General features: G+C 38.7%; 2 protein-coding genes across 5 annotated transcripts; one reads left to right on the forward strand and one right to left on the reverse strand.

The window, feature by feature from the left end:
* The first annotated feature begins 308 nt into the window (after positions 1–308).
* Positions 309–14,735, forward strand: atn1 (atrophin 1). Of its 4 annotated transcripts, none has more exons than XM_039680069.2 (10): positions 309–664; positions 3,816–3,959; positions 4,282–4,383; positions 4,715–4,834; positions 4,918–7,610; positions 8,264–8,480; positions 8,793–10,284; positions 11,577–11,720; positions 11,809–11,989; positions 13,974–14,735. In XM_039680069.2, exons 2-10 carry the CDS (start codon positions 3,933–3,935, stop codon positions 14,005–14,007), a joined length of 5,010 nt encoding a protein of 1,669 aa, XP_039536003.2. In that variant the 5' UTR covers positions 309–664; positions 3,816–3,932; the 3' UTR covers positions 14,008–14,735. The 4 variants fall into 4 exon arrangements, with proteins under 4 accessions (XP_039536003.2, XP_039536004.2, XP_039536002.2 ...); XM_039680068.2 differs by having other exon boundaries at positions 310–664; positions 4,718–4,834; positions 8,790–10,284; XM_039680067.2 differs by having other exon boundaries at positions 311–664; positions 8,790–10,284.
* A 6,429-nt stretch (positions 14,736–21,164) lies between these two features.
* Positions 21,165–27,013, reverse strand: LOC120484771 (uncharacterized). Its single transcript, XM_089117796.1, has 7 exons — positions 26,750–27,013; positions 25,132–25,277; positions 23,754–23,891; positions 23,608–23,632; positions 23,049–23,084; positions 22,377–22,515; positions 21,165–21,918 (listed from the first exon to the last, which is right to left on the reverse strand). The coding sequence occupies exons 1-7, from the start codon at positions 26,775–26,777 to the stop codon at positions 21,828–21,830; spliced, it is 603 nt and encodes a 200-aa protein (XP_088973922.1). The 5' UTR covers positions 26,778–27,013; the 3' UTR covers positions 21,165–21,827.
* Positions 27,014–27,433: the final 420 nt, after the last annotated feature.

Here is a 27,433-nt window from a genome sequence, read left to right on the forward strand (position 1 = left end):
CTAAAACATGGATGCTCAATTTTAATGAACAAAATAGCTTATTTCAAATAATAACTTTGCAGAAGAAATGACACCCATACCTCATGAAGGTAGCCTACTACAATTAAGCCTAATTAGTGTCCATTACCTAATCAAGCAGTTCTGGGTTAATTCCCTTAATGAAGTGTAGTAAATCGACAATTAAGTAAGCAGTAATTTACATAATGAATAAAATACCCTTATCTCGACATCTTTCATCCTTCCTATTGCCTTTCCTTTTCTCACCTTCCCTCTTTTCCATGAAGAATAAGAAGAATCACGCCCCTTCTCACCCTCGAGTGGTCGTGCGTCCCTCGCTCACCCCTCCGTGAAGATTTGTGTCCGTACAGACTGCAAAAGAGTGCAAGTCGTCTTGACAGAGGAGCGGGAGAGGGGCAGAAAGAAAAGGGGGTGGGGAAGAATCAAACGTACGCATCAATTTGTACAGTCTTCAGCTGCACCCCGTTTTCTGCGCCGATTTCAGGGGGAGCGGCTGGGAAAACATTGCGTTATTTGCGAAGCCGCAACAATGTAAATCCTTCCGTGCATCGAGTTCCCTGTGTGTTTGAACGCGTGTCGGTCAATGTACAGTACGAACGGCAGCAGGAGAGAAAGAAAGGGAGATACGCATCGCTGGATATTATAGGTAAGAAGGGGGAGAAAATGGATGCTTATGTTTGACTCGTTCTTCTCTGGACACGTTCAGATGGTTCCCCTTTCTCGCACTCCCTTCATTGTGATTTACGTATGTGCATGCATGTATTGGGCTAAAAATCATATTGCAAATTGGGGTGCGTAACCACTCAGGTCTCGAGTGCTCACATTCCACGGAGCTCTCGACAAGAATGCCATTCGCCATTCTGATCCCAAATCTTCCCCATATGAGAAGAAAAAGGCTGAAAGGGGGGGGAGTTACGAACCTCTCTCCTCGTTTTGTCAGGATCGAATGTGCAGTGCATTGTCTGAGAACTGTAATCCAGAGGTCGTCCAGTTAGTACAGTAGTGCACTGCCTCTGCATGCGTATCAATAACAAGCAGCAGAAGAATGGAAGAAAGGAACGTTGCGGTGCGTGGCCGAGAGATGATGCACGTCCTGGTGTCTAACTCACCCCACCTCTTGGCATTGTGCATTTGCGTGCTAAAGAATTCAAAATCAAAGCGAATTATGTCTAATTATATTTTTTTGCAATGTGCATGTGAAGGGGACAGTGTGTATGATTTGTTGTATGTGTGGCAAGCCATTATAGCATGTATTTCTTAAAACTAACTAGTTGCCTATCTGTTTTTTTATTACTAGTATACTTTTTGCATTTGCATTACTTTGATTTACTTCCAATATTGTGATCAGTATCTCTTTTTTCTTTCAGTTTTTGTAGTACTACATGCACTAGTAATTATCCAGTACTTACTAGTATTTATCTCAGCAGTGACAATCAACTATTCCATTATTAATGCTAACATTTATTTTATTTATTTTTTACCATCAACTGCTGTGATTCTGTGCTTATCTATTCTCTTGTTGTATCTAGTATGTATTCCAGTTGTTGCTGGTACCCATTTCGCGCTCACATGTAGCTATTCAGTAGGTACTAGTTAATATGTATTTTTTTAATAATTTTATTATCTTTCTAGTACTACACCTGAATAAATACTAGTACCTATTTATTAACAGGCCTAGTGTATATTTGTTGTAAAAAAAAAATGAATTCCACTGTCAAGGGGCAATTAAGTCTTTACTGACAAATGAATTCTAATCGTATAAACATGTACTAGTGAAACTGAAACAAATAAAAGTAAATATTCAAATCTATTTCGGTACTAACAAACAAAACTGGAATACATATTAGTCAGAAGTGAATAGTTAATATCTAAACTACTGTTTCGTATAAAATATATATGTATTACCAGAAACAGCAGTAAAATTGGTTCAGTAAAATTGGTTCTTGCTGTGACTAGTAGCAAAAGAAGAGTAATAAATAGTACAGTACTAGTGACTAATTTATTAGATATTGTAATGGTACTAGTATCTAATGAATAGTTACTAAACTGAAAAGATACTATTCACTAATGGTTATTATTAATTACAATACATGGAATAGGTACTTGTTATGTCCACAGAATAATTGTTGAAACTGCTTGCCATATGGTGTGTGACTGTATGCATATACTGTAAGTGACGGTATTGCTGATTCCTTAGATGCATGTGTTTTCAGTGGGAGAGTGAAAGGCTTTTGGTATGCATGGAGCCTGGCCAAGATTTGGGTAATGGACTCCTGGGTCCTGATGAATGAAATTTCACCTGTAGACAGAGTGCTGGCAGCCTTTATTGTCATTTGGATATATTACCTTGTGTACACTGTAATTGGATCACAAATATGCTGATTTTACATTTATGGGATATGCGCAAGGTGTAGTCTTTGTATGTTTGGCACTACTATTAATTCTTGTTTTACAAATGAGTATTTTGTTAATTGTGGTCATGATAGCCTGAGTATTCAATGCGTTGGTTGTCAGAGTTGCCTGTAAATCTGTTTTTATGTAATATTTATCAACACTGTGGTTTTTCTCTGGTGTTCAGTGGTTTAGGTGTAAACATTTAGCAGTTTTGAAGGTGGCGCTAAATACACTCACTGGCTTCACTCAGTCTGTGAGTGTGCTATATATAGTCTCATTCACAATAAATGAAGTGTGTGTAAAAGAGAGAGAAAGAAAGAGCAGAGGCTGACTTGAAATACTGTGACTTAGTTAACCTCTTAACTATGGCTGGTAAAGGAGTTTTGTCTTTTTTAACTAATTATTTTATCATCTTTCTCTCAAGCAAGTTATAGTGTGTCAGTTTGGTCTTTGTCATGAAAAAAAAAATGTTTCTCATGGTTAAGTTTTGAAAATGTTTTAAAAAAGGCCAACATATGCTACACAATCAGAAAACATGGATTCACTTCAACTGTGATTTGTGGTTAATTATCAATGTTATTGTATATTAGTGGATTATTGCATCCCTGCTAAGCGATTGTGTTTGAATTATCCCAATATTGTCAGACTATAATTGAAACAGAAAAATAGGCCTTGAAATTAAAAATACATTGCTGTTAGTGAGGCTAGAAACAAGAGAAGGAAATCAGCAGGAAAGAGATGAAAAGATGCAAAATGTGTACTAAAGAACCTTCCAGTCAAAATATCTTCTCTGACAGTGGTAAGAAAATTAAGATTGTTTCTATGACATTAAAGGGGTGTTTGAATTAATGTTTTAAAACCTGAAATGTGAATGAAACTTTTTGTGACTATATTTTTCATTTAAAATTCATTGGCTGCAGTAGATGATTTTCGCAGAGCTCAATTCAACATTGATGACTAAAGCTCAGCTTCAGAGTACCACAAAACACTCTGAAGTGCCATGCAGTAGATATACAAATATATTTGTTTAATTCTTATTCATTCTCATTCATTCCCCACTGCAAATAGTAGAATTGTTTGTTTATAATACAATAATATCATGATAATTATAGATGGTTTAATCACAGATCTTTTCATCATTGATAATGATAGATTTATCAGAGAGAGAACATTAGATTATAATTTTGCTCTTAAGCCAGTTGAATGCAGAACAGTGGATCTCATCCTCCTTTCATATTACCTCAAAAGGGAATTAAATTAACAGTTTACTTTTTCCCAGCAAGATCAACATATTAATAACTTAACTGATTAAATATCTGATAACAAATGGATATGTATTAAATATATTAATGCTATGGTAAAGTTTATTTTGACTTTAGTGGTATTCACTCTGTTTCTCCCAGGTTTCAAAGATTCAGTGCTATGATAGGCAGCCTGTAGGCCAACCATCCCATTTGTGGTCACGCTCCCGCTTTCTGTAATGGCTGAGTGGAAGGAATGGACCACATAGAGAGCTAGTCATGAAGACCCGAACCCACAAAGAATCGGTGAGGGCACTACTTGAGATGAGCCTCAAATGTGGACTATATGTAGTCCTGAATTTTGATCTGTGCCATAGAATAAGTCAGTCAAAACAATTTAAGTGGATTTTTATTACAAAGTGTTTTTACAAAGTATTTGGATATGCATCGTAAATGACCCCTTCATTAAAATGGTATTTTATTCTTTAGAATTTAAACAAAATATGCTTTTATTTCTTACTCCTGTTCTGTCTTGTCTTGTGCTATCATTTTGTCATGCTGTCTTACTTTCTCTCTCTTTCTTCCATTTGTCTTTGCCCTCCCTCGGTCATGCTGGGCATTGCCACAGATGCCCGCTCGCAGTGGACGCAGGAGGGGGGGCAGCGAGGAAAGGAGGGGTAGACGTCCGCACCCCAGCCCGTCTCGAGCAGAGCGCAACGAAAGGCAAACAGTAAGAATTCTTGTATTTTTCCTCCCTCTTATGTATTTATTTTTGTGATCTTCTCCATTGTTGTAGTTTCTTCATCTTTGATTATGTCATCCTTGGAATACCTCATCTCATTTTTACTATCTCTGTCACTGAATTCTTTTATGTCTCTTAAGTTTAGATTATCTTATTCTGAATGTTCATTATCAGTCATTTTTCACACTAAGTTGTATGTTAAGAGGTTCAGTTGGCTATTTTTGCTGTCTCTTGTAGGGAAATGTTGTTTTGTTATTTTTTTTATAATATACAGAAAAATGCAATTGCCTTACATCATGATTAAAATGATACTATTAAGCAGAGAACCGCTGGAGAGGAATTGGCTGCTGGACGTTTCAACCGACGATCTCAAGGTCATGATTCATCAGAAAGTGAAGGGGAGGAGCATGTGCTTCCGCCCAAAAGACAGAAAGTCCAGGTACTGGTAAAATTTTAGAAACAATGAATACAATTGCATTAGATTAAAAAAAAATGCATATTGATTTTTCATTTTGCCATCAGGACTCCTCCTCCAATCCCCCAGCCCCACCTCTTTCAACTAACACTCCGACTTCTGCTCCACCTCCAACAACAAGCAATAGTCAATCAAGAGAAAGTGACAATGAGGATGGCCAATCACAAGGCAGTCGGAGCTCAGTTGGAGGCAGCTTAGCCAATAGTAGCAGCAGCATAAGCAGTGGTCGGGACATTGACCAGGACAATCGATCCTCTTCTCCGAGTCTTTCTGCTTCCCCCTTGGCAAGTTTGGATTCTGAATCTGACTCTCCAGATTCCCCAAAGCAGGGTGATAAAAACAAAGATGGAGGGGCATCAAAATGTGTAGCAGAAGACCGGAGAGGCACAGGGAGGGGTGAGGATGGCAGACCAGAGGACCAGAGGGACAGTGAGGTAGGAATTGAGGGAGATTTGTCTTCCTTGAAGTCCTCGTCATCCCTCTATACATCTCATTGTGGAAAGGTGGACAATGCAAGTGATACAAGTAGCAACAGGAAGTCATACTTCCCTGTAGATTCGAAACTTGCGAGCAAAATTGAGTATACAGGTCCTGGTGGTCCAGAAACCCTACACACCTCTAGTCGCATCCCTTCAAAGGCAGGCCCGCAATGTGGGAAACCTGGGGTGGGTGGAGCTGAGTATTCCCATGGGAATTCAAATGTGAGCCATGCACCAACTCTCCCACCTCCACCTGCCCTGAAACCTCTAGAGGTGGGGCAGAATGCTCCAGGTGGGGAAAATAAAGTAGACAAACCAGAGAAAGGTGATAAGTCTGTTCCACCCTCATTGCTTCCACAAACTAGTGCCGTTACTCAACAACCTCCTCCTCCCAACACTCACCTTTACACCCCTACCAGCTGGTCAGGGGGACCTCCCTCTAGTTGTCCTGGCAACTGGGGATATGTACGTTACCAAGGTAACCACCATGCACATCCAAGCCAACAGCCCCCAGTGCAGCAACAGCTGCCCTCTGTGTACAATACTCCTTCGTCCAACCGACACTCCTCCCACCCACCTTACCTATCCCACCCTCATCCCCACCCACACAAAGAGTATCTGCCTAGGTATGGTACTACGGCTGAACGGGAGAGAGGTGGCAGAGAGTTTGGCAACAGAGACTTCCCTGCTAGTAATAGCACTGGCAATGCAAACAGCAGCAGTGGTAGCATCTGTGGTAGCACTTCTGGTGGTGGTGGACTCAACTCTAATGTGGGTCGGGATTTTGGGAACTCTTTACCAGGACAAAGCAGAGAATATGGATCAAACCGGGATGGACCTGCGGGACCAACGAGTGGTCGGGAATATGGACCAGGCTTTAGAGATCGAGAGCGTGGAACTGGGAGGGAGTTTCCTTTGCAGAACCAGCAGCTTCAAGCACAAGGCCGGGAGTTTGGACCGGAAAGCACTGGAGGGGGAGGATGCCATCCAAGAGACAAAGACAGTAGGTGGGGAGAGTTAGCAGGCCAGGTTAGGGAGGCAGGGAGTAACAGTTATCCTGCTAATGCCAACCAACCGCCTGTAGGTGCCCCATCATCTGTTTTACCTTCAACGTCCCTGGTGACCCGTGACCCAGCCAGTTCACCTCAAAACAGCTCTGGTCATCCTCCTTTCTCCTCTGCCAATTCAATCCCCCCAAGTAGAGACTATCCCTCTCCTATGGATGCAAATGTACAGCAGACACTGCAAGGACATACTCCCCAAGCACCCTCCAATGCTGCAGACCTTCCTCCCCCTCCGCACTATTTAAGAGAGTACCCTCCTCCAGGGACAAAGGATCCCTACCCATCCCCTGGATCGACCGCTTCCTCTGTCCCACTTTCTGGTGTACCAAGGGAGTTCCCGAGCCCACCTGGATTGGCCCCAAATCTTACTCGGGATTATCCTGGAGGACCTCCTCACCACTCTCACTATCCTGGCCAGACAGCGTTGCCTATACAGCATAGAGACAGAGAGAGGGAAAAGGACAACACTACATCTGCTCTCCATTCAAATCGAAGTCACCCTCCATCCCTTTCTCCTTCATCAAGTGGTTCTGGACATGGGCATCCCCCCTCTACTACTTATCCCCCTCCACCTCCTCCACCCTCTACTAGTTCACATGGTCAGCCCTCACCCATAACATCCCTTCCAGGCAGTCATGCTCGACAGGGCCCATATTCTTCATCTAATCAGACTCCATCAACCCCACTCTCACCTCTTCTCAGTCCCTCAGCAAATCCGATGGGAGGGTTTACTCCTTTTCCATCAACTTCTACTCCTTCTGTACCACTTCCTGCATCAGGTGTGTCCACCTCTTGTACATCAAGTTGCAGACCTACTCCTTACCATGGCACTTTAAGCAGTCATCCTCCTTTCAGTAGCACTTACCATGGCAACAGTAGCCATGGAAATGCCAGTGGCAATGTTCCAAACAACAGCAACAGCACTAGCACTCCATCACTATTGCACTCCCCTCAAAACACTAAAATACAACCTCATCTCAGTAACCCCAGCCATAACAACACTGCTTCAACCCCCAGCACATCTGTTGGAGGAGATGGTCACTCTGACTCATCTTCTGGCCCAGTGCCACCACCTGTCATCAAGGAGGAGCCAGTAGAGGAGAGGGAGGAGTTGGAGAGCCCACCTCCAGTTCTCAGAAGTCCTTCCCCAGAACCTAAACCTGTTGACATTCCAATCCATGCCAGCCAATCAGCTCGGTAAGACCAGCTTACTAAAATGAAATCTAATAAAACATAAAAAAAAAATGTAAATGCGAACACAAACAGATCAGAACTATCATGCCATTGATTTTAAAATTAGAAATGCACAATATAATGGTGTCATATACATTATTCACCGAAGTTAGAGATTTTTTTGGATCGATATTGTATATTTAATTATTTGTTTCATTTTTTACATATAGATTACCTTTGCCATTATGCTCAAATCTTGTTTTGCACAGGCTTACACTCCAAAAATTGTTAGGTTAATGTACTTTTCGTCTTATCAATTGGTTACAGATAACTGTGCGTAGTTTCAACCTTTCTTTGTTTATCAATTAATTAATTAATCTTAAAGCTAACTTATAATGATTGTGTTTAAGAATTGAAGGTGAATCTTACAACGCCACTTTATGTCAAATGGCTATTGGTTGGGTGCAAAACAGGTTTTGACTTGCATGGAAAGCAGTAAAACACAAGAGATTAGGAGATAACCTGATGTCCTACCTAAAATAAATGTTGAATTCAGATCAGCAATGTCTGAATGGGTTATTGTATAGCAGATGAATTGCATTTATTAAAATACACAATTTGGTGCCACATGACAATATAAATATGTTGTGGAAAAGATAATACATCTTTGCTTTCAGGTTCCACAGGGTTCTTGACCGGGGCAGTGGGAACTCTTGTGCCCGTAGTGATGTTCTATTTGTTCCACTTGATGGTTCTAAGCTTTGGAAGAAGAGAAATGAGGCAATAGAACGCGCTCGCAGAGAGGTCGAACAGCGAGCGAGAGACCTACGAGAGAAAGAGCGAGAACGAGAGAGAGAAAAGGAGAGGGAGAGAGACCTGGACAGACATCTGCAGGTAAAAAAGACAATTAACTATGTTTGAACATAGTTATACTTTTTGAGTATTCTAGTTTTGTATCTAGTTTTAACATTAACATTATAGATGCATTTACTTCAGAAGCTAAATAAGAGATCAAGCAATTTAGTGAGCTTTATGCCAGTGGAGTAAGTTAAAAAACTTTATTCAGAGGGGAAAATATTTTCCCACCACAAAATATGGCAAAAAAGAAGTTCTTGTCACAGCAGTGGAGTTTGTGTTTTCCTTGTAGTCTTTACTCATTACTTGTCAGGTTCTTAACAAACATTTTTTTCCCTCTTTTTTCAGCAGAAGGACAGTGGCGCAAGTGCAGGGTTAGGAGCTGCAGGCACACGCCAGGGCTCTTCACTCTTCTTTCCTTCCTCATCCTCCATCCTTCTAGACCCTTCATCTTCCTCATCCTCTGTGAACCCTTCACATCCAGCAGTCCATCCACAGCACCACCCTGCCCACCATGCCTCACACCCCCACTCCATTCACCCCTCTCATCATTTGCATCCCTCTCTCTCTCACAGTATTCCTCATTCTCTTCTTCTCCCTTCCATGGCAGGGGGCTCTCAAGTTATTGGAGGCCCTCAGGGTGCTCTTGGCATCGGGCTTGGGGGTCCATACTTGGGCCCTGATACCCCAGCCCTCAGAACCCTGAGTGAGTATGCCCGTCCTCACGCCATGTCTCCGTTGGGCGCTGTCAGCCGGGCACAGGCACACCATCCCCACCTTCACCACCACCCTCACCCACATGCGCATACGCATGCTCACGCTCACGCCCATGCCCACGCTCATCCCCATGTGCACCCTTCATTTTTCCTGTCCCAATTCCAAAACCCAGCCCTCGCACACCCCCACCACCTTCCAGCCGACGCTGCCACGGCTGCAGCCATCCTGGGCTTTTTGTATGGGGGCGGGCTGGAGGGAGGCCCTGCCCACCCAGGGCATGGTCCTGGGCCAGGGGGGTTGGCTGGGACGGGGCTTGGAGGAATGGGATTCCCTCATGCTGTAGCAGCTCAAAGAGAGCGTGTGAAGCCAGGATTTGAGTTTAAGAGCGAGGAGCGTGTCTACACAGCTGGAGCCTTGGCCGACCCGGCAATAGCTTTGTCACACGCACATTCGCACGCACACTCACACTCCTTGCTGCTAGGGGGTGGAGCTGGAGGTGGGCCTCCTGGTAGTGAGGTTGCCCTTTATGGTACGACTCCACCTCCTGCGCCACCCCCTCAAGCTTTAGCTGCAGCAGCTAGGAATCCAAATCCCGTCCCTCCACCTCTGTCAGTCCCACCCAACTCTATACTACCAGCCTCACTTCCCACCCACCAGGCTCCTGCCGTAGCCCCAGTGACACCAGCAGCCCCCGCCCCTCAACCTCCTCCCCCGCCGCCACCACCACCACCACCACCACCACCTCCTCCTCCAACAGCCTCATCTCTTAATCACCCCTCTCCACACTCTACCTTTCCAAATACACACCCTTCCTGTCAGCCCCCATCCCTCCCAACCCAGGCTCCGCCTTCAGAACGATATCCCACCCCGGTTCGCACTCCTCCCAGCACTGAACGTGCAAGGAGCGTGGAGAGAGAGAGAGCGATACCCACCGCAGAGAGGGAGCGAGAGAGGGACAGGGAAAGGACAGGGACAGGTGGAGGAGCAGCAGGAGGAGGCACGGCTCCTGCAGGAGGCACAGGAGGAGGAGAATCTCTCGGCCGGCTACAGATGCTGAACGTGACTCCTCATCATCACCAGCATTCACACATTCACTCTCACCTACATCTGCACCAGCAGGACACAGGTATTCACCATACAGACACTCACACTTTACACAGTACTGCCTTTCAGCAAATTCAAAATATGATTCTGTCACTATTAGGGATGGGTCAAGGTGGTTGACTACAGTCCAGTTGTTCTCAAACCTGTCCTGGGGGTCTCCCTCATCTATCACACCTGATTCAACTTATCAGCTCATTAGTACAGACTACAGAGCTGGGTCTTAATTCGCCTACTTATATTACATGCCCTAAAAGCACATACTTTTGGGTGTGTAGAAAAAGAGTAGGCAAGCTTTGGGACATAAAACAGTACTTCGTCATCTTTAACGGACAGCTCTGTTGCGAGCATCCTGTAACCCTAAACTGCCCTGTCAATCATCTTGTCACAGTAAAAATACTCCATTCAATCAAATTAAATTTTCTACCGTTTCGGAGATAAATGTTGTAGCACGTTGATCTGCCAGTCGTGGGTCTTTTATGCGGAGACTCTCCTTATGTTTTTTAATTTGAATATAATGATGCATTTAAAAGTTAATGGCTAAAAATATATTTTCAAAAGTTGACAATGCTGCTGCAGATGTAATATAATGTGGACAACATTGAATACATTTTCGTCAGGCTAGATACTGATTATTAATCACTCAAACCCTTTTATCTAAGGCTGCATTTACACTGCAGGTCTTGATGACCAAATCCGATTTTCTGACTATATCCGATTTTTTTTGACTACCTGCTTACATTATCTTTTAAAAGTGACTAGTATCCGGTTTTTGCATTTACACTATACACTGCTGAAACTACCAAATGTAGACGTTCTGACGCGGAAAAGGGAGTAAAACAGCATGAAATTCAATGGATGCAGATGCAAATCATATTATCCAGTGTTTTGCTTTCTACAATATTTTGAAAAGTAATCCAGTGTGGTTTTGTACCCCATTAATTTTTGTGTGGACAAAACAGTTAAAAAAAGTGATAAAGATCTGGAACAACAGTAAATTAAGAGTAAATTAAAATTAAAATTTTGGAGTCAACTCTCCATTTAAGATCTGTAACATTTATTCTGTCAGCATTACAAAAGCAGCATTTCTATAACAATTTCAGCACCATCATCAACAATACAAATACTGTCGGCTGAAATGTCCAGTTTCATTCGGAAATACGCCAGGTTATAGGAGTAAAATGGGTTATTATTGCCAAGAATAATGGCAGCACTGTTCTTGTACTGAACAAGCATTTTTAACTACAGTGCCATTGGGAAAATCTGCTACTCTTATTAAATTTCCCACTTTTGTTTTGTTACGTATTTGGGTGGCAGCCGCGGGAGGGGTACACCCCCTGATGGATCCGCTGGCATCAGGGTCTCCCCTGGCCCGTCTGCCGTACCCAGGGGCTGCTCTTGGGCCTCCCATTCTGGCACACTCCCTCACTGACAGCGAGGTGCTTCGACAGCAGCTCTTTGGTAAGAGGTGTAATGATGTTCTGTTGCGACGCATTTTACCTTTCTCCGTGTTACATGATTTCTGCATTTGCTTGCATGTTGTGTACAGGTGGTCCTTTCCGTGAGATGCCCCAGTCCTCGTCTCTGGGTGGGTCAATGTCTGCAGCACACCAGCTCCAGGCAATGCAGCAGGCTCAGAGTGCCGAGATTCAGTTCCAGAGGCTCGCCCTGGAACAGCAGTGGATCCACCACCACCATCATCACTCCCTTGCACAGGACGAGTACTACAGGTGAGCGCAAATATGTATACAGAACATAGATGTGAATGAACAACACTAGCAATAGGCGATACCAATTTTTCAACTGTATCACTAATGTTGATACCTGTAAAAATCGCAGTCATTTTTTTTTTCATAAAGAATTTGATTTTTTAGAAATTGATAGAGCCAGCCTCCAAAATTGATTAACCTGTCCTGTGATTACAAAACAATTTATTGAAGCAGCCAGGCTCCTGATTCAAAATTCAGTTCAGATTTTTCAACTCGGGCGGCAGGCACGAATTCGCGTCAAACGCGTGAATGCACACATAGCACTAACTGAATCAATTCACACCAATTAATCAATTTGCGTCTACTGTGCCGCACTCTACACTTAATTCGCGCTGCAGGAATTTTTTACGCGCGTAACGCATCTTTTCATTGACTTAACATTTAAATCACTCGCGCCTGACGCGATATTCGTGTCCAGTGTAAACGCACCATTCGAATGAGACATTTACTGTATATCTACATAACCGTGGGCACCCCCTTCTATGAAGATCGACATATTGTGACGCCATGTTTCTACTGAAGCCGAATGCGAACAAACAGCGCTACAGAGCGCGTTTCGTCACTACCTTGAAAGAGAAGCCGCAGAAAGCTAGAGGCTAGCCATAAACACTGTGAGTAGTGACTTTTCCCTTATCAGTGGTGTAAAATATGTAGTTGGACTGTTTCATGTAACGTAGTTCTTCTCTCTCACTGTGTTATGTGGGGATAAATGTGCTGGCTACATTCGTGAGACATCCGATTCGTACTCTTGTCATTGACTGTAATACAGCATGTTACAGGAATCACCAACCCTTCGATCGCGGTCGACAAGTCGATCTTGGAAGAATTTTAAAGGGTTAGTTCACCCAAAAATGAAAATTCTGTCAGTATTTACTCACCCTCATGTTGTTCCAACCCCGTAAGACCTTCGTTCATCTTCGGAACACAAATTAAGATATTTAAGATATTAAGATCGCTCCTGCATACAGTCCATTGGCTTCTTGAGGGACTGGCTCTTGCTGTCCCCGAAAAGTAACTAAAGACATTGTTAAAATAGTCCAAGTGACTACAGGGGCTCAATCTTAAGTTTATCAAACGACGAGAACACTTTTGTGCGCAAAAAAACAACAAAAATAACGACTTTATTTCAACTATTCACTTCCTTCTCCATAAGCCTGTAGTCAGTTAACGTAGTGTGATTGCGTAGAGCTACGTCACACGTAGGCTCACTATTGGCCGACGCTGGTCATGTGTGTGTGATGCGTGTGACGTACAATAACAGAAGATTACGCTATTAAACTAGTAACCTGACTCGAGGGAGAAATAAACGAATAGTTGAAATAAAGTCGTTATTTTTGTTGTTTTTTTGCGCACAAAAGTGTTCTCGTCGTTTGATAAACTTAAGATTGAGCCCCTGTAGTCACTTGGACTATTTTAACAATGTCTTTAGTTACTTTTCGGGGACAGCAAGAGCCAGTCCCTCAAGAAGCCTAAGGACTGTATGCAGGAGCGATCTTAATATCTTAAATATCTTAATTTGTGTTCCGAAGATGAACGAAGGTCTTACGGGGTTGGAACAACATGAGGGTGAGTAAATACTGACAGAATTTTCATTTTTGGGTGAACTAACCCTTTAAGTTGATCGCGAAGAGTTTTCAAAATCAGAGCTGTTACAATCAAGTCGTTTTTGCCGCGCGCACCTTTTGACTCATGCGGACGCGTGTAGTATAATCAAGGCTTTACGCTTTAACCAGCTCAGGCACAGTAACAACTCATATTTAGCCAGCTAAACTTTTACTACCCTGTAAAAAATACATAGATGCATAGTTTCATGTGGTTCTTCTCCATCGCTGTATTATGGGTTGGCTATGTGACTATTTTTACGTTAGGCTACATTTTCGTTCTTTCATCCTTTCATCACTGACCTGATTTGCCATCATTGACCAACCTTTGCCTTCCATTGCAGCCACCTGAAGAAAGAGAGTGACAAAACGCTGTGAGAAACACAGAGGACATGAAGACAAGAAAATGAAGAAGGGATGAAGTGCAAATAAAAAATAAATAATACAATCATTTCAAAATTTCAGCACTGAAAGACAACAAATATGGATTCAAGTTTGGATGTGACATCAGAAGACATATCATAAATTCTGAACTAGTCTAAATACAATGTGTATATTCCAAAAAGGTGAGATGTATTACTCTGGCACACAGATACTGTGGCACTGAATGGATATTCCAGAACGTCCCGCCCGGAGGATTCCTCGCTGTGTTGTTTCATAACACCAGTCAGAGGCATTTAGGCTGTGGTTCAGTCAATGTATACTACATAATGCCAGAGAGAATGTGTAAAAAATCAAGTTCACTTTTATGTCTTTGCATGTAGCTAGATACAAAAAGCCCAATGGGCTAAAATTCTTGATCTGTTTTTATTTGTTTGTTTTTGGAAAACTACCACTCTAAAAAGAGTGTTTATGAAAGGGTGCATGAGATAAACAGCTTACCTTCATAATGTTTCTTTATCGTGTTCTTATTAAAATTATTATTGTTGTTTGTTTGTTTGTTAATAATTATACGATTATATAAACATTATTTTTTATTATTTTTTTACATTTTCATGGTACCGCTGTTTATTTTTTAATTTGTTGATTTTACCTTGTGGGGCGGGGGATGCAAGATAAAAAAACAATGAAAAGGAAAAATCTGGAAATAAAATACCATTTCTTTATGTGTGCAGTTTAATGTTTAATTTTTATTTGTGCCTGCGTTATTTCTGACTGTCAAAATGACCCTACAATTATTTAAACTTGATTTAGGTTATATTCATAATAAAAAGAGGGCATTTTACCTCGTCCAAAATTGAAATTGTAACACCTCACACCTGACATGAAAGTATCATTTAAAGTATAGCCTTCTTATTTATCAATGTTAATTTGTCATTTTATTTGTCTTAACCAGTGCTGTTTGGTGACGCAAACCCAATGTATGGTTTCCTGTTCCTGTTTTGTACATTATGGAGAGTTGCCATCTCAGCAACAGAGAGCCTCAAGAAACTGTAGTAAAAGAACAGGCCTTTTCTAAACACTATAATATATTGCATCCCTTAGGAAGCTCTTGTCTCTCTGTTCCGTTTCTCTCGCAGCATACACACACAAGGAATTGCATTAGTGTGGCAGTGGCTAATAAGAGACACGTGCAGCAAGCGTGAGACAGACAGACAGACTCGTAATGCTGCAGTGAGCAGCAGTCAGTGAGTGTGGGAAGAATAGAACGCAAGACAGGCAGCAGACAGAGTAGGCTATATAAGACCTTCGTTCATCTTCGGAACACAAATTAAGATATTTTTGATGAAATCTGAGAGCTGGATTACTCCTGCAAAGTGCAAACTAGTCTATAGACTTCTTGAGGAATTGAAACTTGCCGGCCTCGAAAAGTTATTAAAGACATCGTTAAAATAGTCCAAGTGATAGTGGCAACAGGTTAAACAACAACAGATCAATTCTCTTAAATTAAATTCTGAAAAAACGCAATCATCCCATGGTGCTACCATTGTTATTCACCACTAGATGGCATCACCACCCCATTATGTGGAAGCAAAATAAACTGCTCACAATTAAAGGGGTTCATTCACCCAAAAATGAAAATTCTGTCATTAATTAATCACCATCATGTCGTTCCAAATCCGCAAGACTTTCGTTCTTCTTCGAAACACAAATTATGTTTTATAAACAAAGTTTGAGAGTAGTAACTGTAAATATACGTTCAGATAATTAATAGGCTACTCTGGGTTCGAGCCCGTACGTTGTCCTCCCTCGGACAGCACGTAAAATAGCCTACTCTTTACACCGTTTCATTTAATGTAGTGTGAACTCATGAAAGACCTTTTAAATTAAATCTGAGAGATTTCTGTCCCTCCATTTGCAGCTGGCAACTACCATTTTGAAGCTTTAAAAGTTTATAAAGAGAAAAATAAAACTAATCCATAATGAATTGAGTGATTTAGTCCAATATTTCTGAAAACATTGATCAAATTTTCTTTTACAAATTTAGGCTTTTATTCACATATTTCTGAGATTTTTAAAATTGTATTTTTAGGTTGCCTGAATCTGGCCTAGGACTGCAGATGAAAACAAGCCTTCTGGCTAACTCTGGCATATTTTGACTTGTCATGTTAATATGCATTGTCCCTGTTATAATAAATTAATAAAAAATAATTATTATTATTATTATAATTGCGGCACCCATCAAAGGCCTATTGATGCTTCATTGGAAGAACTTCGCTTGTTCAATGGTAAAAGTTGATAGCTTTTATTATCTCATTGTTCTTAGTAGTAAGAGTTGATTTTTATTAATCATTTGTAACTCCAGATTCCAAGAGCTCGAAATATATATATTTTTTTCACTTGCATCTGCCATCTACGGAGCGCGGGAAGTCACCCGTTAAACAGTAGGTTTGGAATGAGGGTGAGTAATTACAGTAATGACAGAATTTTCATTTTTGGGTAACCCTTAAATATTTTTTTTAAGTCTTTATTTTCATAAACTGTTCTTGGGATTATATAGCTACTATTTGACAACATGAACAGACTTTGCCATTTCTTAAAAAGGTCAAATGATGATAATTTAAGAGACTTCCCATTTCTGCTTTCTGTCATGACTGATTTTGAAACTATTTTCAAGAATCACTTCTTGTAGTAGCCCTTTTTGTTATGACCATAACTCAGATGTGGACGATCTGTTGCAACGTGACAAAAAGAAATTTAGGCTACTGAATAAAATAAATGAATGATTGATTGCCTTCTACAGAATGCATGGACAGTTTTACTTGAATTTAGATGTTTAATAATACATTTCATTTTCCGGGTGTAACTGTAAACATGACCTTTATTTAAGACTTATTATCTGTTTCCTGTATGCTGTCTTTTGATTAATCATTTAATTGAAAATCTTTATTTTCACCCTGCACTGATATTCCTATTGAACGTCATGTGAGTTGTGGTCAGTTATTTTCCGAATCCAGCTCGTGAAAAATAATACCGATAATTTTTACAGAATAACAGCAACTGATGAAGCAAATCATGCCAAACCAGTAGTACGACTATTTTATTCCCAAAAAGTCTTCCTCCTACACGGTCTTATCATGATGAAACATGATGACTTACAGTAAATCCAGTTGAACCACAATGACAAAGTTTACAGGAATGTGTCAATGAAGAGATGGTAAGCTCAAAAGCATCACCATGACTGAGCTTGTTAACAAACACATACTGTTGCCCCTGTTATTTGTAACAGATTATGATGATCACAATAACAAAGCCAAGTAGAGAAATGCCCCATACAGCAAACATCACAACATGACTTCTACCTGCATTTGTATGGGAGCTTTAGTTGTATCTAGAAAGAGTAAAGAGTACAAAAAGTAAGCCAAATGAAAAAATATTTTCACTTTAGTTTCTTGCACCTTTTGCCAGGTGCATTGGGACACATATCTAGGGATCAAAATGGGGGAAACACATTTTTAGTTTAGTTTCTTGCACCTTTTGCCAGGTGCATTGGGACACATATCTAGGGAACAAAATGGGGGAAAAAATTATGCAACAAATAATCAAATCTTGCACAATTGCAAAAGAACATAAAGTGCATTTAATACATTTTCCCCCAATATGTTTATTGTCCTTTTCTCATCTATATAACCAAAGAACAAGTACACATGCTTACACCCTTTTACATATAGATCTTCAATTTACACTTCTTAAAGGAAGAGAAAAAAAGTAACGTAATAATAAATTAATTTGTTAGAGACCGTGTTTACTGTCTTTTTCTGAATAGGTCTATGCCGTTTACATGATATTTCAGCCCGTTCTTATCCCAAGGCATCATATACTGACGCTTTTGCCAATGCGTAGACATCCTTTACCGTCAATATGAAACGCAGATATACATGGGGCAGAAGGTGCCCCCTAGTGGTCTAACTCTAACCCTACCCCAGACCTAAACCTACCCATACTTTGTGAGTGTTATATTGACACTAAAGGGTGCCATGTGTATTGCATGTCTTTGCATTGCCAAAAGAGTCAGTATATGACGCCTTGGGATGAGAATGCGTTGGATATTTACATGATATTTATGTATTGCTCCCACAGCAGATCAAAGTCTTTAAGTTAGCCTTTCCTGCCCGATATAGTTTGATATCTCCTTTATCCACATTTTCATGGACGGAGCATCCATACTCTTCCAGTATAATGCAATAGCTAAGCAGACCAAATTCCATAAGTTTAATCTGTCTTTATGTTTGTATAAAGTCCATTGGATGCATTCCAAGAATAAAGTTTTACATTCAAAGGAATTTTAATGTTACACATGTTTGACATTTATTTTTTAAACCTCCTTCAATAAGTTTTGTATTTTTAGACATTCCCAGAGGCAATGATATGATGTACCTTTCCAAGCATTTAGAACACACATCTGGAATATTACCGGACATTTGATGAGGTGTTAGGCCTATGTTCTCATTAGCCATTTATATTAAAGTAATTTAAACCTTGTATTTATTGTCTGTGTTTGTGCTTTAAGACATGCATATTTCCAGTCTGCCTCATCTATAACTTCCTGTATATTCATTTTCCAGGCATTTAATTTGTCCAATGTTGTTTCAGTGCTATGTTTGACAATTAAATTATAGTACACAGATACCTGACCCTTGTCTTCTACATATCCAAGTGTTATTTCTTCTATTTTGATAAACGGCATACAGATTATCGGTTCTTCTTTTTATAACATGTAACTTTTCAACTGCAAATTCTTAAAACATGCTTTTTGGGGATTGTATCTGGCTGGCACAGCTGATCAAATGAAAGTAAAACACAATCTTCATATAGATCCTGAATTTTCTGAATGCCTCTTATATTCTATAACTTAAATCCTCCATCTTTATTGCCAAGTATAAATTGCTCATTACCCCAAATAGGAGTAAATTGGGACAATCTCGGCATATCACTGACATGCTTATGTGGTCCATTTAATAATTAACATTATTAAATTAACCAATTAAAATAAAAGCTACATAGCTCCAATAAGCAATGGCTACTCACAGTTGCATTTGACCACCAAGGAAACCTAAGGCAAAAAATGCAGTGCATTTAAGGTGTCAGACATTAGGCAATGCCTAAGGCATCATCAGTTATCATTGTTATGTGGAATTGGTATGTCTCATATAAACATTATCCACATAATACACATGGTTTTGTCTAGTTACACAAGTTCCCCTTCTCATCAACCAGCACGTGTTCTGCTCACCAAACGATGATATACTTAGAACAAAAGTTTGGAAACACACAAGAACAAAGAAACTGGCTGTGGTTACAACAGAGGTCAATGCATTTATCTCCTTTTTCAGTATTTCCATTTTAATATTTCCATAATAACAGACTTCATTTACCAGTGACACCCTATGATTCCAAATCACGATGATTTTTAAAAAGAACGGAAGATAATGTAAAGCCGTTGGGCACCCAGTTTTGCATAGAAAACCTGCATGAATGTTTAGACTTTTTAAATGTGCAGAAAAACTACAGTAAACTGCAGCAATGCTCTCGACTGGGAAGCATTGTCTTTTTTGATTTTATGCATACTATTGTTGACTCAATAAGCCCCTTTTACACAGCAATCAGTTTACCATAAACTTACCTAAACAATTTCCCCTGCAGCCTACTCAAATGTGCAATGACATTCAGTCTTCTTACTGGTATTCCAATCTTCACATATCAGTACCAAAATACCGGTAAACTCTGTAATGTCAATTCATTGGAAATTACCTTTAAATACTGAGCTGTTTCTTTTATGTTGGCCCAGAGTAACCTTTTTGGGTCCGCGCATTATGACCTATGTGCTGCTGGTAATCCTGCGCACCGGGTGAACCTTTTCCTAGAAAAACTTGGATCCCCCAAAGGAGTTCCTAGAACGATTAGTTCCTAGGAACTCCTTTGGGGGAAACAAAGAAAAGCCTCAAAGTGATGTACCAAACCGTATCATGCAGTGGAAAAGCGGCCTATTTTTAGCTCCTACTACTGACGGGCTTTGGTAGGGTGTAGCACTACAGTGAGGTTAGGGGAATAGGGGAAGGTTGCAGACCTTGTTCCTGATGCGTACTAGGGGGAGGCTGTAACGACACGAATTGAGGTGGATAAACTGCTAACGTTGTTTAGCAATGATGCAACATGTATTTGGCCTGCCTATTTATAAATGACTAACTAGATAAATTTTGGGTAGGTAGCTATCAACTCATTTTTATATGGATAGGTCTATAATTTATTTCGAGAGACAAAAAGTTCTTGATGGTCAAGTTGATGTTCTGTCTGGCTCAAACTTAGCTTACCATGTGTAGGTTTAGCTGCCCCTGTCTTCTCTACTCACTTCAAAATTAATTTTCTTTTTTTGGCTGTCTATAGCTTGCGTGAGACGGCCTCTTCTGTTTACTCCTTAATGAAAACAGGCTACTCCACATCATGGTTTCTGGGGCAACATTATAGATATTGGAAATATTTGAACTTTTTTGTTGTTTTTTTACAGTCTATGGTGAACACACAAAAGATCTTAATATACATTTTTCTTAAAATAGCTTACTGATCTGGACTAAAATGTTTGGTATGTACACTTAATGTGGGTTATCATACTCTGTCTTTACCAAGTTCTCATGAAGGTCTGTGTTTGCTTTAGCTACTAAAGAAAATTTAAATCTCTCTCTCTCTCGTCTAGTAAATAAATGACTTACAGAGACATACATGGACATGTTTTTAAAGTAATTTTTTCAATTTTCAATTCATTTTCAATTAATCAATTCTGGGCAGCACACCCAAACACATCCAACAGTGACAAGATCTTTTTTTGTTATTTTTTTATCAGTGAGCAGCAGGAGCACTTTGACAGGAGGATAGAAAAAAACAGAGAAAAACAGTTAAAGATGAGTGGCAAGCCATCTACGGGAGTCATCATAATTCATGGTGTTAATAAATAATTCTGGGAAGGCTGCAGACCTGGAGCCGGGGAAATAAAAGCTCAATGATGGTACTCAACAATAATGAAAAATAATAAAATCAAAAGAAAAAAAAAGAAAAAGAAATAACACGACAAGCTCCAAAAATAGAAATTGTTTATTGCATGTTCACATCTAAAGTGATTCTTAATGGTCATGTTTAATATTAAAATATGACTCTAGGTTAATAGTAACAGGGTTTAATAAAAAGACATAGCAAATAAGTAATTAATTAAATGTCAAATAATTAAGAAAACATGCTGATTCAGATTATTCCATATATAGCCTATAGATAGATAACAAAAATATATACATATATATATATATAGATAGATAGATGGATAGATAGATAGACAGACAGATGAATATATGTATATTATATATTATACAATATATATATATATAAATATTATCTACTATATATATATATAATGTACAAAATATAAACTGTCAGTAAGTTATTTTATGTTATAACAAGTGTGATTAATATTTGTTAAAAATACTTTAATATTGTATAATTATCATATAACAATGACTGAGTGCAATGTGATATCTTCTCCCAATGCTCATCATTCACTTTCAGTCCTTTCAAACTCCACTTTGCGTCGTGCCCAACAATGCCCTTTAGCCGTGACTTATTCACAATACAGCACAGCCTCTCATACCTTATTGCTTACATATAATATAGACTAATATAATATAATTAATAATAATATTAATAAGAGCTTCCACAGCTTTTACTACAAAAAACAAAAAAAAACTCACTCCTACTTATGAGTGAGTCATTAATCAGTCATTATCATTAATACTTATTCTGGAGGCGTCAGTGACCTCCTGAACAATTGGGGTTTCGTTCTTTGGCACTGCTTTCCAAATGCACCTGAAAACATTAAAAATAGCAGAATTGGGATATAGCCTGCAGTGGATATAAATCTTTTAGAATGCAACCAAAAAGATCTTACAAGAAAAATCTTACTAGAACAGCTGAGATTTATATGGAATTAATTACGGTAAAGAGAGGAGTATACTATAGTATTCACACAGGAGTTTGATGATTAATTCTGAACACCACCACATACCCAATTATAAAAGGATGTGCCCCCACTCATGCTGTAGGTTTTAAAAATTGAAATGTATGACTGAAATGTTCTGAAATATTCTGAAATGCATCACTTAACTTATCGGTTACATCACTTATCGGTTTTCATGGCATTGCGTTCAAAAGTTCTAATATGATTTATCTTTTATTGTGACATATTGTCTATCAACAGTCTGGTCTATCTAAGATATTTTTATTAAAAATATTCTCTGCAGTGATATCATAAAACCACTTTTTACCTTAATGCTTGGCACTTATTTCTTTGGAGACAGATGACAGTGGTGATGATAATGGTGATGATGATGATGATGGTGATGATGCCAACAATGGTATACATATTGCCATGATCTCTGGCTGTTTTTTGAGTAGTGTTACTGGCTAGAAAACATACAGAAGCTGGGTTTAAACTTAGCTCAACGCATGCAAAAGAAAAGTCACATTTATTTATTTATTCTAAAAAGCAACAACAAAGCCAACAGTGTAAAATAAATGATTTCACAATAAAACTATTAAAATTGGCCTATGAGATTGGGATTGCTATTGACATTTTTAAATCTCTGCTTTCCCCTGTTGGAAACGTGCCTACTATGCTGTATACTGAAAGGTATACAAACAGAAGCACAGTTCTCTCATATTAAAAATAATGCTTAAACAATGCTCCTATGTATCAAACAAAAAGATTAACATTTTTCTAGTATAAGTATTTAATTATTCTGCATACAATAGCAGGACTAACTGAATTAACATTATAAACAGCCCATGTATACTAAAACAGTACTGTTAGAACACCACAAAACCTTTCCCAAAAATATTGTTCTCTAAATAGCACATACAAATTTAATGTAACAAGAGCCTCAAACTACTCATAAATCCATTACAAGCAACATAAAAATGTATTTATTTGAACTTACCTTGAGTAGTTCTTAGCTCATCGGCAACACAAGGATCTGCCATGCAAAACAGAGATTTTTATTGTTTACTCAGACATTTTTAATGAATATTTTTTAAAATATAATTATTCAACAAAATAATTCCTGGATAGGGCCAGGGGGGGTTGTACCTGTTGGGAGATTCCCAAACTTTCCCCTAAAGTAAGCAATGCAGTATATGATCGGTATATTTCTTACAGCTTCATAACAGAGCTCAAATAAATATTTTTTAAAACATTTAATAAATGCATTTATAATTTAGTGCATATATTTAACAATACATGTACAATTATTGCGATACAGCTCTTCTCTAGGTTTTCTGGCAAGATGACACATTGTTCATGAGCTGTTTTTTGTCTAGGGTATGAGAGGTGATACCTATAATTTGAAAGCTTAGACTTTGCTTTATCAACAATATAAGTGTGATGGCGTCACACGCGTTTTAAAACATTGTTTGAATGTTGATTTGTTGAATATGAGCTTAAATCATGAAATTACAAACATTATAACCCTTATATTAAGGCACTTGGGACAAACTTACCATGACATTCTGCAGTGTAAGCACGCTGTTGAATCACAAGAAAATGGAACACAGAAAGAAGAAGAGAAACATAATCTCTGAAGACTAAACAACATATTTAATTCAAAATATTCTATTTAGGCTAGGCCCATAATGCTGATGTTTACCCCAGTGTGTGGACAGTCCGTTCGGTATGTGACCTGCTTGACCTCACCAATGTTTCCTTTGAGAATCAACTTCTGGGGTTCCAGATATACTACCTTCGTCTTATCCACATTTCCATGTTCATCAACCACAACAAATTCCTAAAAACATAAATAATAAAAAAAAAAAACACATAATGCGTTTTTGATGCATTTACAATGTTTTTGATAGTCTTTTGAAATGGGCAGAAGTGTTATCTGTGCTCTGTATCCTCCAGACTTTCTGTTTTTTCATGTCTGTGTTAAACAAATGTTTTATTTAGTGAATTAAAGGGATAGCTCACCCAAAAATGAAAATTCTGTTGTGATTTACTCACCCTCTTGTTGTTTTAAATCATCACTAAAGACTTATTTTTTCTCTTTGGCGTTTGGTCAAATGTAATTTTATGATGCGCTTTATGATGTGCTTATGTTATGTTTATGTTGGTTGGATTATTTATGTATTTTTTATATTTTTTGAACTGACTGTACAGCACTTTGGTCAGCAGTGGCTGTTTTAAACGTGCTTTATAAATAAAAGTGCCTTGCCTTCTAAATCAGTATAACTTTCAATGTTCAAACCAAGCTGAAAATTAGACCACAATTACACATCCTCTGTGCTATAAGCTCGCTAATTATTTTTAAACAGTAAAGAAATTTGGTTTGTCATGTGCTTCCAAGGAAAATACGGTTTCATTTTAATATTCTATTTTCAGAGGGAGTTCCTTACTTTTAGCAAAGGTCATCTTTTGGACTTCTTGTTCCAAGAGTGCACAGCCATTGTTGTGTCTATTTCAAACTAATATTCAGTCTATTATAAACTAAAAAACACTTAAAGGGTTCGTTCACCCAAAACGATCATTTGCTCACCCTCACGTCAAGTCGTTCTGAACCCGTAAGACTTTCGTTCATCTTCGAAACACAAATGCACATCTCTTTAATGGAATCTGAGAGATGTCTGTCTCTCTACTGACTTTATTCATTTGAAACATTCATAAAGAGATAGTAAAACTATTATGAATTCAGCAGTTTATTCAAAATGTTCTGAAGACATTGCTCTATAAATCTCTAGCGTCTGTAACTGTCACTGATCAATGTTTTATTGTGAATAAAACCCTAAAATTAATCCGTTTATCATTTAAAGCCATCAAGTCTCTTTAGAAAGCTGTTAAAAGAGGGACAGAAAGTTCAGATTTTACCAAAAAGATTTTCATTTGTGTTTTGAAAATGAACAAAAGTAAATTATGACTTTCCCCCTAACACACATTTTAGTGCATAGGCTACCACAATGCCTGGTAGCAAATGGCTTATTAGGCAATTATTTTATTTTTTTAACTGAAGATATTGAGATAGTGATACTCACCATTTCTGACCATGTTGGTGTGCACAAGGCTCCAGGTGGCTCGCTAAGATTATAGGAAACCGAGTGGTTCTTCAAAATCTCAAAACAGCACTTCAAACTTGAACCACATCCTTTCATTGAGCAATTCAAGAGAATGGAAATAAAGCCTGTTCATTGAGCAAAGGAAAACTGATAATGTCGACCATCAATGTTACAAACAATTTAAAAAATGAGAACAGAATTGTCAGAACATAAGATTGTTTTTAAAATGTGCATTAATTATTGCTATTTTCATATTTCTGTGACAAAACTCAGAATACTTTTAGATTTAGAGAAACGGTTGACTGAATATTTTTATAGTCCTATGTGACAAATTTATGATTAATCTATTTAAAATATTAGTTTAGCTAGGCTATATTAATAGTAAACATCAAACTAAAAACATTTTCAAAACTGTTTTTTTTATGTGAGAAATATCCTCATTGACGTAAGCAAGTAGGCACAATTAGGAAGTAATTGGGTTTCTTTTTAAGAATCACACATTGGCTAAAGCGATTCATTCTAAGTCTCCACTGTGTTAAATCTTTTTTTTTAATGTTTAATACGTTGTTCTAAGTTTATATATTTTGATTTAAAAATATCGGCGTAATAAATCTCAAACTGCTGAATATAAACTGTTTAATTATCTGCCCTGAAGCAAATTCATTTTTGGTTTAACTTTAGGCCTACTTAAAAAATAAAAGATAAAAAAAAAAACATAAAAAACATGTTTAGTCAAACCAAATTACCGATTGTTTTGCGATTAGTCTACATATAGCTTAGCCATGGTATTTATAGTAAAAATGTGGTTATTGTAATCAATCCATAACCACATAGCTGGCTAGTCTAGTAGGCTACTCTTACAGCCATGGTTAGGCTACTTTTCGTAAGGGCGGATTTACTCGGATGTATAAATCAAAAGCAGTGTTTGTGCATTTGGCCAGCCATTGAGCTTTTTAACTGGCATCAAGAATTAATCTAGAAGAATTAAGGGAGTTTAAGTAGCCTATTTAAATATTCAAAATCGAATCCACCCCAAAAAGCGCTGCTTACCGCTGCTTACTTAATTTCGACCCCCTGCCAAATTATTACCCCCCTCGTTGTAATCAGTAGCCTGATTGCCTAAACCCAACCCCTCCAGTGATGATAAACTTATTAGCGAGCACTTGTGCATGCAAAAAGAGGTTAATGTAGGCTATAGTGATCCCTTACAAACTGAAAGTGCAAAAAGGTTCTATACTATTATGTATTGTATACAAGAGTAATTTTATATGATTATAGTTCCAAAATTAGCACGCAGGCTAAAGGACGCAGTCAGGTGCTCCAGATGCAAACAAAGATGCAATGACCATAACAGCTCGTGTTCCCATATCGAAACCATATCTAGCATATGTGATTAGTGCATTAGTGCATCCAAGTCACTTTGATCAAATTAAATTTTTTTATTATAATCTAATTGGAAAGCAAATTCTTAGACAAAATAGCCTAATCACTTTTAGAAAGATTTAGAAGATGAAAAATAAAGACGCGTGCAATTAACTTAAATGAATACGATTAAGTTTCTAACAAAATATAGAATCTTAAAGTAGCCTATACTTACAGGTTATCGCAAAATCATTTGGCTTCATGGTTTGTGATTGTCATAGAATGATTTATAAGATCCGAACACGGGGACAGGGATAACAACAAGTTGCTACTTCCAGTGCAGCGAGAAAAATAGCCTACTTCCTACTCCAACTTGCAGATATACCCTCATAGGCTATCTGAAGGATGTCATCATGTCTCATGCACAAGCATTCTGCAGCGGTCAGCCCGTTTCGTCTGTTTGCTGCTCCACTGTTATCACGGATGCCCCCCTTAAGAAAAATGTGGATTTATTTTTAAATTATGTTTTATTAACAAAGTTCGGGAGAAGCACGTTCAGATAGCCTAATTAACACAGGTGGAGAGCACTCAGCAATCATGATTAAATTATGTTTCACAAGTTCGGGAGAAACACGTTCAGATAATTAACACGGGTGGAGAGCAATCATGATTAAAGCACTATATAGACTCAGTAGTCTCACCTCAAATACGCACGCCAAATAGGCCTACGCAGCATAGGCTACTTTATTCCCTTTAATTGTATGTAAGTGTGAACTCGTGGAATTGTAACATTTAGCCTATGACGCATCAGCCATTGTGTTATTAGCCTATAGGAAATAAATAAGCATTTGCAAGTTGTTATAGATCAAAAGGTCAAATATTATAAAACATGAACGTGTCCACTAACAAATAGACAGCC

Source organism: Pimephales promelas, chromosome 12 (genome assembly GCF_988280905.1).
Source record: "Pimephales promelas chromosome 12, fPimPro1.hap1.1, whole genome shotgun sequence".
NCBI classification, from domain to species: Eukaryota; Metazoa; Chordata; class Actinopteri; order Cypriniformes; family Leuciscidae; genus Pimephales; species Pimephales promelas.